Raw genomic sequence first — 11,621 nt, 5'->3', positions numbered from 1 at the left:
TGTAAGGGAATGTAGTAAACTTAAAAAAGTACCAGCTGTATCCTCGAGTCAAGTCGAGGGGGCGCTTGCGAATGAAACGGCAGAGTAGCTCGCTTGCGTACAGACAATTCCGGTGCCCAGCCGTCCAATGCTAGCAAGAGCCCCTGGACTAAGATCCCGATGGGGCCCAAGTTAGCTTATGTATGTACCCAAGTAAATGCCCTAGATTAAGAGCTGCTTGGTAGGTAGATCTAAAAGCAATAGAGAGCTAGAGGTTTTGGAACTATGTAATACTCCGTACCCTGGCTGATCAAGAAGTCAAAACTTGCCTACTAACCAGACGGCAAACGGTTAATAGCGACTTGAAACAAGACCCTCAGAACAAATTGATCAAAAAAAAAAAAAAAAAACTGGATCAACGCAGAAACAAGCCTTTTGTGACAGCAGGCATCTCCACACACTTTTAAGGATTGCGATGAAAACCACAACGGAAGGATATATTTTACCAGTTTGCCGATTTATCTACCCATACAGAATTATAAAAAAAAAAAAAAATTCTGTGTCAACGTGCATAAATTGCTTTGGCAGCTTGCAAAAGAGTTAATGATTACTGGTATTCCCCATTCTATCAGATGGGACGATACCAACAAGACGAACACAAAGCGATGGCCCGGATTGATTCGTGCTTGTCGTGTTAAGGGGGGGGGGGGGGGGGAACAATCAGGGGTGGGTTTACTGTTACTACCTACTGTAGCATCGGAAAGTGGGGCTATGGATCGACCTTGTACGAGAAGTGTGTACGGGCGCCAAGCATCCCCAGTTGGGAATGACGCAGGCACACAAGTCAGGGTACCCACACGCAAAACGGGTCCCGCTGGTCACGACGAAAAACAAAGAGAAAGACAATCTGGAGGGGGAAGTCAAACAGATCCATCGAAGAGAAGCCCCTTGTAAAAGGAAAATAAAATAACCAAACCCCGCCAAATCTCCATGCTCTTCAGCTCTTGATGCAAGCTGGAGAACTACCATCACATCTTAACCCAGACACTCGACCAAGGCTGACTGTACCTATCCTGCCATGCACCGATAGTTCGGACCCGTGCGATAGGTCGGTCGTTGAACGGCGCAGCCGCGGAAGTAGGCCGAGGCCGGCTTGGAACCACGGCAAAGTCCATCTTGAGCCGGTCTTGGGATACCTTTAGCCTCTTGGGTACTTAGCGCGCACAGTCTCCTTGCCTATCAGTCTTGCAGTGATTACTACACCAAGCACATATCCATTCTAATACCCCCATGCTAGACTAGACAGGTAGGTAGTCACCTTGACCTAGTCTATCTAGCCTGAACAGCTGAAGATTTCTCCTGTCTTCTTCAGCACAGTCCGGATGCGTGCTAGACTCGGACTTGTCAGGTACTAATGGATGGTGATTTTCGAGAAGCTCAGCTCGATAGGCAGGCCTTTCTTCAGTGGCATCAGCCCAAAGTCGCTGGTCGCATTGGGATGTGCAGCCATCTGCAATACCTATTCTACCTTGCCTATTCTTGTTTAGATTCTATACAAGACACCTATAGACTATCCTAGATTGGGCTCAACTACATGTCGCACTGCAACGCCCCTCGCCTTATTGTTTGTACGCCTCTTCTTCACACCAGGGGCTTCGGGCCTTCGATTTGCATGCGTGGCTTGATCAGTAGCAAGCCATCTTCACCGAATACCATCTTCTCCTGACCCATTTTGCTGTCACAAGGATATCTCCCTGTTGGGGCTGATCACCCCCAGACCCAGAACAACAGAAACCCCCGGAAGCCGACCGTATCTATCTCTATCTTAGTGTCGGCAGAGCCTGAGCATAGTATCTTCAGACCTCCACATATAACACTGCTTCCTACCTACGCAACTCTTCATTTTCTTGCTTCTATTTTCATTCATTACCTTGGGGGACATTCGTTGTCAGCCATCAAAACCTTATCTTCCTTGGAAGGGCCTTGTCCACTTTCACTCTTTTAATCTTTCAGAGTTCTATGTTCGGATAACTCGGAGTTCAATACACCTATTTCATCATTACAGTCTTCTGACATCTGTCTGAAATCTCTCTTATAACTACCCATCTACTACCCATCTACATAGAAGAAACCATCACCAGAAACAACTTTGATAACGATCTGGAAGTCGAGATTATTGCAATGGGTTTGAGCAGTGACAGCAACGCCAACGGCAATGGTGCGTTACCTACAATCAGTTATTCAGATTCGCTGAAATATGCACTGACCAAAATTACTATGCGGATAGGCGCCGGTGGCCCCAATTTCTTCGAGGACTATGGCGTGTGGAAGGAGGCTCCCATCCTGAAGGGTACCACCAAGTTCGAGCCACTTCCAGATGTGAAGAACATCATGGTGACAGGGGGTGCTGGCTTCATGTAAGGCTTAGATTGCCCACGTCGAGATGCTCTTGAAAAGTCACTTGCTAACAGCCATGATGCTCAGAGCATGCTGGCTCGTCCGACATCTCGCTCTTACCTATCCTCACGCCTACAACATAGTTTCATTTGACAAACTGGACTATTGCTCTTCGCTCAACAACACTAGGGCGCTCAATGAAAAACGAAACTTCAGTTTCTACCAAGGAGATGTCACCAGCCCGACTGAGGTCATGGACTGCCTTGAGCGGTACAACATCGATACCATTTTCCACTTTGCTGCACAGTCGCACGTCGACCTGAGCTTTGGTAACTCGTACAGCTTCACGCACACCAACGTCTATGGCACCCATGTCCTTCTTGAGAGCGCCAAGAAGGTGGGCATCAGGCGGTTCATCCACATATCGACAGATGAGGTATATGGCGAAGTCAAGGATGACGATGAGGACCTGCTCGAGTCCAGCATTCTTGCGCCCACGAACCCTTACGCCGCAAGCAAGGCCGCTGCGGAGATGCTGGTGCACTCGTACCAGAAGAGCTTCAAGCTCCCCGTCATCATTGTGCGAAGCAACAATGTTTATGGCCCGCACCAGTACCCGGAGAGTAAGTGTTATTCCATATATGATGTTTGCGTCCCGGGTCAAACCTCTGTCCTTGCGACTGACTGTGTGTTTGACAGAAATTATACCAAAATTCTCATGCCTGTTACACCGTGGCCAGCCTGTGGTTTTGCATGGTGACGGCAGCCCGACACGCAGGTACTTGTTCGCCGGCGATGCAGCAGATGCGTTCGACACAATTCTGCACAGAGGCGAGCTCGGACAGGTCTACAACGTCGGTTCATACGATGAGATCTCCAACCTTGACCTGTGTGACAAGCTCCTCACCGAGCTCAAGATCCCCCATGACACTACCGAGGAGTTCCGAAAGTGGGTCAAGTACACCCAGGACCGGCCTTTCAACGACCACCGATACGCCGTGGATGGCACCAAACTGCGCCAGCTCGGCTGGGATCAAAAGACAAGCTTCGCCGAGGGCCTGAGCATCACTGTGGAGTGGTACCGCAAGTTTGGAGAGAAGTGGTGGGGTGACATTTCAAAGGTCCTCAGTCCCTTCCCCATCGTTCAGGGCAAGGAGGTCGTGTCTGACCATGAGCCGGTCACGGATATGCCCCAGGAGCCCATGGAGAAGAAGCGCAAGATTGGCCAGGTGAACATCAAGACCAACGGAAACGGAGTTACGCATCATTGAGCATTGGGGAGAGCGGCGCTGTAATTGGTGATGGATGTATTTTTTTTTATTTTTTTTGGCTTGTTTTAATATGAGTTTTCAAAGGGGCATTGGGATTTGCATTCGACGCGCGGCCTAGATCTCTAGAAGGTTTATATCTCATGGCATGTTACTATTTTCGGGGTAATAAATTGCGATAGAATTGGTTATTGGAATTTATTCCGGAAAGAAGCCTGTTACATATGTAGAGTAAATGGTCAGACAGGATATATCTCTAAGGCGCACTTTGTGTCATCGGCAGCCCGGCAAGCTGGTTAGACAACCCCTGACCGTAAGCAGACAGTTATGTTCTTGGCGCTGCAGTCATTAGCTGGGCTGGGTAGGAAGGCTGAAGAATGTGAAGGGTGAAATCCGCTCGTGTCACTATGCCAAGCAACCACCAAGGACCACGACGTCCCCAAGCAGGCTGTCAACCGATGTCGCCTAATGACACCCTGCAATGCATGCCATGGGGACATCACAAACGGTAAGCTCATTGGCACGCTTCAATTTGAGTCCGTCGAGGCCTGGGCATTCACACAAAAAGCCATGGCGGGAACGCATCGCTCGTCGAACTCCTTTGCGTCCCCTTCCCCCTTACCTTGTTTAGAGTCATTTCCCCCAAGCACCACCATATCACACACACTCGCTTCAAAAAAAAAAAAAAAAAAAAAAAAACCCTTAGAAACCACCCCCTTCAACGAACGTCTTAGACGGGGCCAAACGTGCAACAAACCTCACCAGCTAGCTGCATACTCTGCCACAAAGCAAGCGAGCCACCATGAGGCAATATGCAACCCCGGTAGCACTTCTCGGCTGGTATGCCGTGACAGTTAGCGCCGGAGCCCTCAACCCTAGGCAGTCCGGCAACAACCAGGTCTGCAAGCCCGAGGGCTTGTCGAACCCTGTGCCGCCCTGCGTTTCCGTTGAAAACATTGAGTGGCAGTGCACGCCCAACGGCACGGAGCCACTCGCCTTCGAGGCACACAAGCAGTGCATGTGCGGCGGCAGCTTTTTCAGCGACTGGATGGGCTGCGAGTCCTGCCTGCAGGCGGCCGGCGAGCGCTCCGACCGCGACATTGCCCGGTACGCGTCCGTCATATCGGCAGCGTCGTCTTCCCTGTGCGGCTCCGGCACCTTGACCAAGTCCTACAAGGAGATCTTTTCGAGCGTGGACGGTACGGTGCCGCCCGTGACGACGGGCGCGACCAGGAGCTCGGATCGCCTGTCCGGCTCCACCCAGGTGAGCAACTACTTCACCGCTACGGGGACCCAGGGCCCGGGTCCCATTAGTGGCAGTGCCACGGCTGCCACCAGCAGGCCCGCGGAGACGGAGACGCGGGGCACCACCAGCTCCTCGCGGACCACGGCGACTACGGGAGGGTCCAGCTCCTCGCCGTCGCCGGGTTCGCAGTCAAACACGGCAAACGGAAACGAGCCAGCGACGACCAGCAGTAGCACCGGATTGGGGGCGGCGCCGACGGCGGCAATGGGAGGGATGGCTTTGGGGCTCGCCGCGGGAGCTTTAGCCGCAGTGTTGTAATGGGGACGTTTTGGAGCTTCTATCGTGGTGAGGAGTCGCATGGGTGGAAAGACACTTGGTAATGAACGGGGTGGACAAGCGTTTTATGAGCAAAGGGGACTTGGGCACTTAGACGAGATATATGACCGTATATAGTGAAGTCCAAGCACCGCTCGAATGAGATACCTTGAAAGTTGCTAGCAAACACGATGGAGATGTAGAAAACATGAGAAACTAAGAGGTTGGTTAATGTAGCTCCTCTAGTTGGAGAATTTTGTGTGCTTATTTTACTTTTGATGGCGCTGTATTTCGAGTCGCAAGCCGTCGCCCTCAACCATGGAAAAATAATCAAAACGACGTGAAATATCTCAACCTCTTCTGGTTAAAGTTACCTAGAGAGATAGAGGCACTTGCAGGCAACATGTCAATTAAGAGTCAGTCAAGAAGCTGCTGCCTGCAGGTTAGTCCATTTATGAACGAAGAACTCGAGATCAGATACCTACCTACCTACCTACCTACCTGCGTATCCAGGATTACAGAAAATAAATATCCGAAGAGGCATTAGTTATAATCGATGTTGTTTTTACGTGGTCACCACTATATAATTACGTGGGATTACTTCAAGGTTGCACGGCAAGGTTGTTATAGGTGTTCCTGTGCCTGCCACAATTGAGTGGTTGGGCGCGCGGCCCATCATTGCCAAGCTCGGAGCTGTCGCGGCAACTACGTAACTTCTGGTGGTAGCAACGATGCGGAGCTTCTCGTCCTCTGATCTAGCTTCACAGTGAACGTCAACTCTCCGCCACAGCACATAACACAACACGAGGGCTGTTACGGCCACTATTTTATGCGACAAGAGCTGCGAATCCAACCGATCATGAGCTAGAAACACCCGATTAACTGCTCCCGAGGATTTGAGCCAAAGCCGTGAAATGGCGCTTGATCCGGCCAACGGCTTCGTTGCGGGCAGCAGCGTTGCTAACCTGAACGGCGACACCGCCGCCCTGCTCATTTTTGACGTCGAGCGCGTCTCCCTCGAGTTCTCCATCGCCGCCGACTTTGTCGCCGCACAGGTTGCTAACAATGTCCTGGTCCTGGCCCTGTCCAACGGTCGCATCCTCCGCATTGACCTCAACCGTCCCCAGGACATTGACGACATCGATCTACCAAAGAAGCCCAGCGAAGTCGGCGTCACCCGCCGCATGTTTCTCGACCCGACTGCTTCCCACCTAATAATCTGCACCACCCAAGGAGAAAACTACTACCTGCACTCGCAGTCGCGCCAGCCTCGGCCCCTGTCTCGTCTGCGCAACGTCATCATCGAGAGCGTCGCCTGGAATCCGGCCCAGCCAAACGCTTCAACCAGAGAGATACTCATCGGGGCCGCTGATGGCAACATTTATGAGACATTTATAGAAACGTCGACCGAATTCTACAAGAAGGAGGAAAAATACTTCAAGCATCTGCAAAAGCTTCCAGATGGGCCTGTCACCGGGCTCTGGGTAGACGCTGTGCCTGGTCGGCCAGACGATAAAGTTGTCCTGATCACTACCCAGACCCGCATCTTCCACCTCGCCGGTAAAGCCGGTCGTAGCCACCATCACCACCATGATGGCTCGACGTACACAAAACTATTCGAGTCTGAAGAACCGACCATCCACGAACTGCCCCGGCCGACCTCCTCATCGGGTATCAACAAGGCATCCATGCAACCAGCCTCGAGCCTAGTTGTCTCGCCAGATCCTCAGCAAGATCCCGCCAAACCGTTTCAGGCGCCGCTGCCTGAACGTGTATTTGCTTGGCTGTCATCTCAGGGCATCTTCCACGGTGTCCTGCTCAACGGCCCACCCGGTCCCGAACTCGGCACCCGAGTCTTTTCAGAGTCCAAAATGCTCCCGAGGTCACAGATTACCTCCACACTGGATTTTTCAGGAAGGAAGAAAACGAGCACAGACGCCATAGAGATGATTGCATTGACGCAATGGCATGTCGTGTGCCTTGTGGGCCGTCGTGTAGTGGCTGTGAATCGGCTGACGGGCGCTATCGTGTACGATCAGGTCATCCTCGAGATGGGACAAAAGGCGGCGGGGCTTTGCGTTGATCTGCAGAAGAACACCTTCTGGCTGTTTACGGCTCAGGAGATCTTTGAGATTGTCGTGAGGGATGAGGACCGAGACATCTGGAAGATCATGCTTGCAGCGCAGCGCTTCGATGCCGCATTGCAATATGCCCACACACCAGCTCAACGCAACGCAGTAGCTACGGCATCGGGTGACTATCTTGTCGCCAAGGGGCTCTTCGATGAGGCGGCTGGTGTATATGGCAAGAGCAATAAGCCATTCGAAGAAGTGGCACTTACTTTTGTGGACAACAACCAACCGGATGCCCTGCGTAAATATTTACTTTCAAAGCTCACGACCTTTAAGAAAGGCTCTGTGATGCAGAGGGTAATGATCGCGACCTGGCTGGTAGAGATCTTCATGGCGAAGCTGAACTCCCTGGATGATGCCATCATCACCAAGGCTGAGCTGTCAGAAGCAATGAATCCTGCCGAGACCAAAGAACGGCTGGACACTGTGAGAGGGGAGTATCATGATTTTGTCACCAAGTATAAGACCGACCTCGACCGCAAAACCGTTTATGATGTCATCAGCAGCCATGGACGAGAGGAAGAGCTATTATTTTTTGCAAACGCAGTCAACGACTACAACTATGTCTTGTCTTACTGGGTGCAGCGGGAGAACTGGACAGAGGCACTCAACGTCCTCAAGAGGCAGACGGACGCCGACGTCTTTTATCGCTACAGCAGTGTGCTGATGACACATGTCGCAACCGACCTAGTCGAAATCCTCATGCGGCAGTCAGCATCGCTGAAGCCACGGAATCTCATCCCAGCCCTCCTGGAGTACGACCGCAACTTCAAGGGCTCCTTGGCCCAGAACCAAGCTATTCGATACCTGCAGTACGTGGTGAACCAGCTCGGGTCCACAGATTCGGCCGTGCACAACACTCTTGTCTCCATGTATGCTTCCGTCCCTTCTTCCAAGGACGAGACAGCACTACTTTCGTATCTTGAATCTCAAGGCGATGAGCCTCGTTATGACCCTGACTTTGCATTGCGGTTGTGCATACAACATAAGCGTGTATTGGCATGCGTACACATCTACACGAGTCTGGGCCAGTACCTGCAGGCTGTGGACCTTGCCCTGGCTCACGGCGAACTCGAATTGGCGTCTATTGTTGCCGACAGACCCATTTCCAACCCAACATTACGCAAACGTCTCTGGCTTGCAGTTGCGCGGAAGGTTATTTCACAGTCGGACGGCGGAATCAAGTCAGCCATTGAGTTCCTGAGGCGGTGTGACCTGTTGCGCATCGAGGATTTGATCCCCTTCTTTCCTGATTTCGTTGTTATCGACGACTTCCGGGAGGAGATCTGCACTGCACTGGAGGATTATGGGCGTAGTATTGAGTCGCTCAGGAGGGAGATGGAGGAAAGCTCCCAGACGGCGGCAAACATTCGCGTCGACATCGCCGCACTCGACCAACGCTATGCCATCGTCGAGCCCGGCGAGAAGTGCTATGTCTGCGGGCTGCCCCTGCTTAGTAGGCAGTTCTTTGTTTTCCCCTGCCAGCACGCCTTCCACTCGGACTGTCTCGGCCGCAAAGTAATGGAGCAGGCAGGCGTGGGCAAAGGGCGACGGATCAAGGAGCTGCAGGTCCAGATATCCAAAGGGCTTGTGAGCGGAACCAAGAAGGCTGAGATGATTGCTGAGCTGGACGCGCTGGTTGCTGCTGCTTGGTGAGTACTGGCATATATCTAATCCTTTGTTTCCCGTGCAGTTTCTGTATGTCGTGACGGACTGTAGGACCTTTTGCTAACTATCCTTGCAGTATACTTTGCAGTGAATATGCCATCAAAAGGATTGATGAGCCTTTCATCAGAGCCGAGGATGAGAAGTCCGAATGGGCATTATAGTATTGGTAACGGCTCATTTATCTGAGCTTGAACGCTAGACGAAGTAAAATTATATCCTGATTTACATGCGGGCGATCTGCACCCACTTCAAGGGATGCTTGTCTTGCCTTGATTGCGCCAGTGGTAGATACCCCCCAAATATACGATGATCAATATTTGAAGTAGTCATCAAAAGAAATTTTCGTTCTCATGACATGAACGCCAGGTATTACAACGCCACAACCCTGAATACCTTTCAGGCCGATCGATCAGGCCTTGTGATACCTGCAGCGGCTACTGCTATACTGAACATACTGTAACATCACCACCGCTGGCCTTTGTGAGCATCAGGATAGATACAATGACACCGTAAAGGCCCAACACCTCGGCAAAGATTAGAATCAGCACCATACCGACATACAGGCGTGGCTGTAAATTGCTCGCTCGGACTAGAAATCCCGGAGGAAAGGTCACAACACCAGGCAGGGTCAGCGATAGAAACGCAGGTCACACACAAAGTACCCACCAGGAATTCGGTACAGTAGCCTCGTCACCACACAAAAGAGAAAAAAAATCACATACCTCCAGCATCCCCCACGACACCGATAGCAAAGCCCGAAGCGAGGCCGCAGAGACCCACGGACAGGCCAGCTCCGAGCATCATGAAGCCCGTGTGCAGGGCGATCTTTTCATCTAGGTTGTTGGTGATGATGACGGAGGCGACAAGGCCGTAGATGGACAGGATCTGGGCCATGATGGCGCACAGCGTGTTCTGCATCATGCGTTCCGGGCGCATCACGCCGCATGAGAAGATGGCGCCGGCCGACTTGGCCGTACCGTATGACGCGCCCATGACGGTGAAGACGATTGCGCAGGCGCATCCTAGGGCGCCGAAGAAGGACTTTTTGATGGGTAATGGTTAGTTTTCTGTGTTGCCTGTTCTTTGGTAAGGGGTAAGGGGGTTTGGGTAGGTAACGACAGGGCTAGGTGCTTGACTATGGATGGACATACAGCATATGCCGGGCTATAAACAGTCAGTGGGATTATAACGATTATTGGGTGGGTTCTGTAGTCAATCAAGCTAATGGAGGAACCTTTTTTCCCCAGGGGGTTTGGGTTGAGATGTTTACTTACCACCTGTAGAGATCCATTGTGGAAAAGCAGTTTCACCAAAGTTTTACGTTATTTGAGACGATTTGTTACAGTGAAAAGGCACTTGGTTGAGCGAGATGAGATTCCAAGGGAGTCGTGGACAGCCTTGCGAGGTTTTTGCCCAGAGAGACAAAATCTTTCATGGACTCGATGGGTGCTCACTTATATGGAAAGAACCGTCAGGGGCGGGAAGCTGGATGCTCCCATGATGGATTTGGTGTGACAGCCCAGTATAAGCGAAAATAGATCAAGATTGGTAACTGGCTTCAATGTTATCCAGGCAGCAGTTGTGTGATTGACGTACAATCGTGAAATTTGATGACAGCCGCACACCTAAAGATTCACCAAGCGGCTCTTGTACCCGATATTTCCTGAGGCTATCGCCGGCTGGCAGAAGCTTCATTCACCTTGAGGAATTGCATCCAAAAATGCGCGATAATTAAAATATAACGATACTTTAATACAGCGTTCACAATACCAAGACTGGCCGAGAGAGTATTATGGATTGAAAAAGGTGGTTTCATACCTCAGTGAGATTCGGGGTTGTCCTATCAGATACCCACCCAATCAATGCAGACATATCGGTGCTAAGAGTCACTTTTTTGCGCGCACTTAGCAGTTCAAGTCAGCGAGCAAAATTCTCAGCTAAATAGGTGCCTACATACATAGCTAGTTCCAGCTGGGTGATTGAGGCCACGCATGTGAGGCAAGGCTATGACTGCACGCGCAAGTGCAAATGCAAACGCAAGGTGAGAAACGAGGCCATAACATCTCGTTGGCCAGGATATGGCTTGCCCTTGTCAAACAGTTCAGTGATAGACTAGGACTATTCATATGCTGTATTATTCCAGAACTATTGAGTACAAGTCATCCAACCTTTGAGCCATCCAAAAGAAGCAATCTATTTGACACTGCCGAATTGCGAAAAAAGATGTACCCAATCGCTACCTTGATCAAGCCTCGTCCGAAAATTAAGACTTAATACTATGATATTAGCTTACCAAATACGGCAGTCATTATTGGTAGAGGACATCATTTCACATGGGGTTCGCGGGACCAAAAGAGAATAAAGAGGAGCAAGATAAAAGAAATAAGAAACACACAAGGGACGAAACCAGATCAACGGGCCAAGACTCAACGCTTCAAAACGGCTGCAGCAACCTCACTCAGCCTTGGCAGAATCAAAGCTGTCTGTCCATTCCGGGGCTTATCCTTGTCGTTTCATCATACCCCTGCCTGCTCGGGTCTGTCACTAGCAAGCTCCGTAGTCGCTAAGAAGCATATCCAAGGCCTGGAATCTGCCCCACTCCCAAAGGCTTGTTAC

The 11,621-nt window shown here is 51.1% G+C and overlaps 4 protein-coding genes across 4 annotated transcripts; 3 read left to right on the top strand and 1 right to left on the bottom strand.

The window, feature by feature from the left end:
• The first annotated feature begins 892 nt into the window (after positions 1-892).
• Positions 893-3,862, top strand: MGG_06324 (dTDP-D-glucose 4,6-dehydratase). Its single transcript, XM_003717213.1, has 5 exons — positions 893-1,285; positions 1,421-2,197; positions 2,267-2,396; positions 2,464-2,999; positions 3,076-3,862. The coding sequence occupies exons 2-5, from the start codon at positions 2,161-2,163 to the stop codon at positions 3,645-3,647; spliced, it is 1,275 nt and encodes a 424-aa protein (XP_003717261.1). The 5' UTR covers positions 893-1,285; positions 1,421-2,160; the 3' UTR covers positions 3,648-3,862.
• A 173-nt stretch (positions 3,863-4,035) lies between these two features.
• On the top strand, positions 4,036-5,463 carry MGG_12858 (uncharacterized protein). The gene has a single exon (XM_003717212.1). The coding sequence runs from the start codon at positions 4,447-4,449 to the stop codon at positions 5,206-5,208; it is 762 nt and encodes a 253-aa protein (XP_003717260.1). The 5' UTR covers positions 4,036-4,446; the 3' UTR covers positions 5,209-5,463.
• A 457-nt stretch (positions 5,464-5,920) lies between these two features.
• MGG_06325 (vacuolar membrane protein pep3) lies at positions 5,921-9,385 on the top strand. The gene is made up of 2 exons (XM_003717211.1): positions 5,921-8,989; positions 9,082-9,385. Exons 1-2 carry the CDS (start codon positions 6,120-6,122, stop codon positions 9,164-9,166), a joined length of 2,955 nt encoding a protein of 984 aa, XP_003717259.1. The 5' UTR covers positions 5,921-6,119; the 3' UTR covers positions 9,167-9,385.
• Positions 9,148-10,458, bottom strand: MGG_06326 (vacuolar ATP synthase proteolipid subunit). The gene is made up of 4 exons (XM_003717210.1): positions 10,280-10,458; positions 10,157-10,169; positions 9,728-10,046; positions 9,148-9,594 (listed from the first exon to the last, which is right to left on the bottom strand). The coding sequence occupies exons 1-4, from the start codon at positions 10,294-10,296 to the stop codon at positions 9,446-9,448; spliced, it is 498 nt and encodes a 165-aa protein (XP_003717258.1). The 5' UTR covers positions 10,297-10,458; the 3' UTR covers positions 9,148-9,445.
• Between the last annotated feature and the right edge of the window lie 1,163 nt (positions 10,459-11,621).

Source organism: Pyricularia oryzae, chromosome 4, assembly GCF_000002495.2.
Source record: "Pyricularia oryzae 70-15 chromosome 4, whole genome shotgun sequence".
In the NCBI taxonomy this organism is placed as follows: Eukaryota; Fungi; Ascomycota; class Sordariomycetes; order Magnaporthales; family Pyriculariaceae; genus Pyricularia; species Pyricularia oryzae.
Note: the sequence above shows the minus strand (reverse complement) of the source record. Positions and strands in the feature narration are given on the sequence as shown.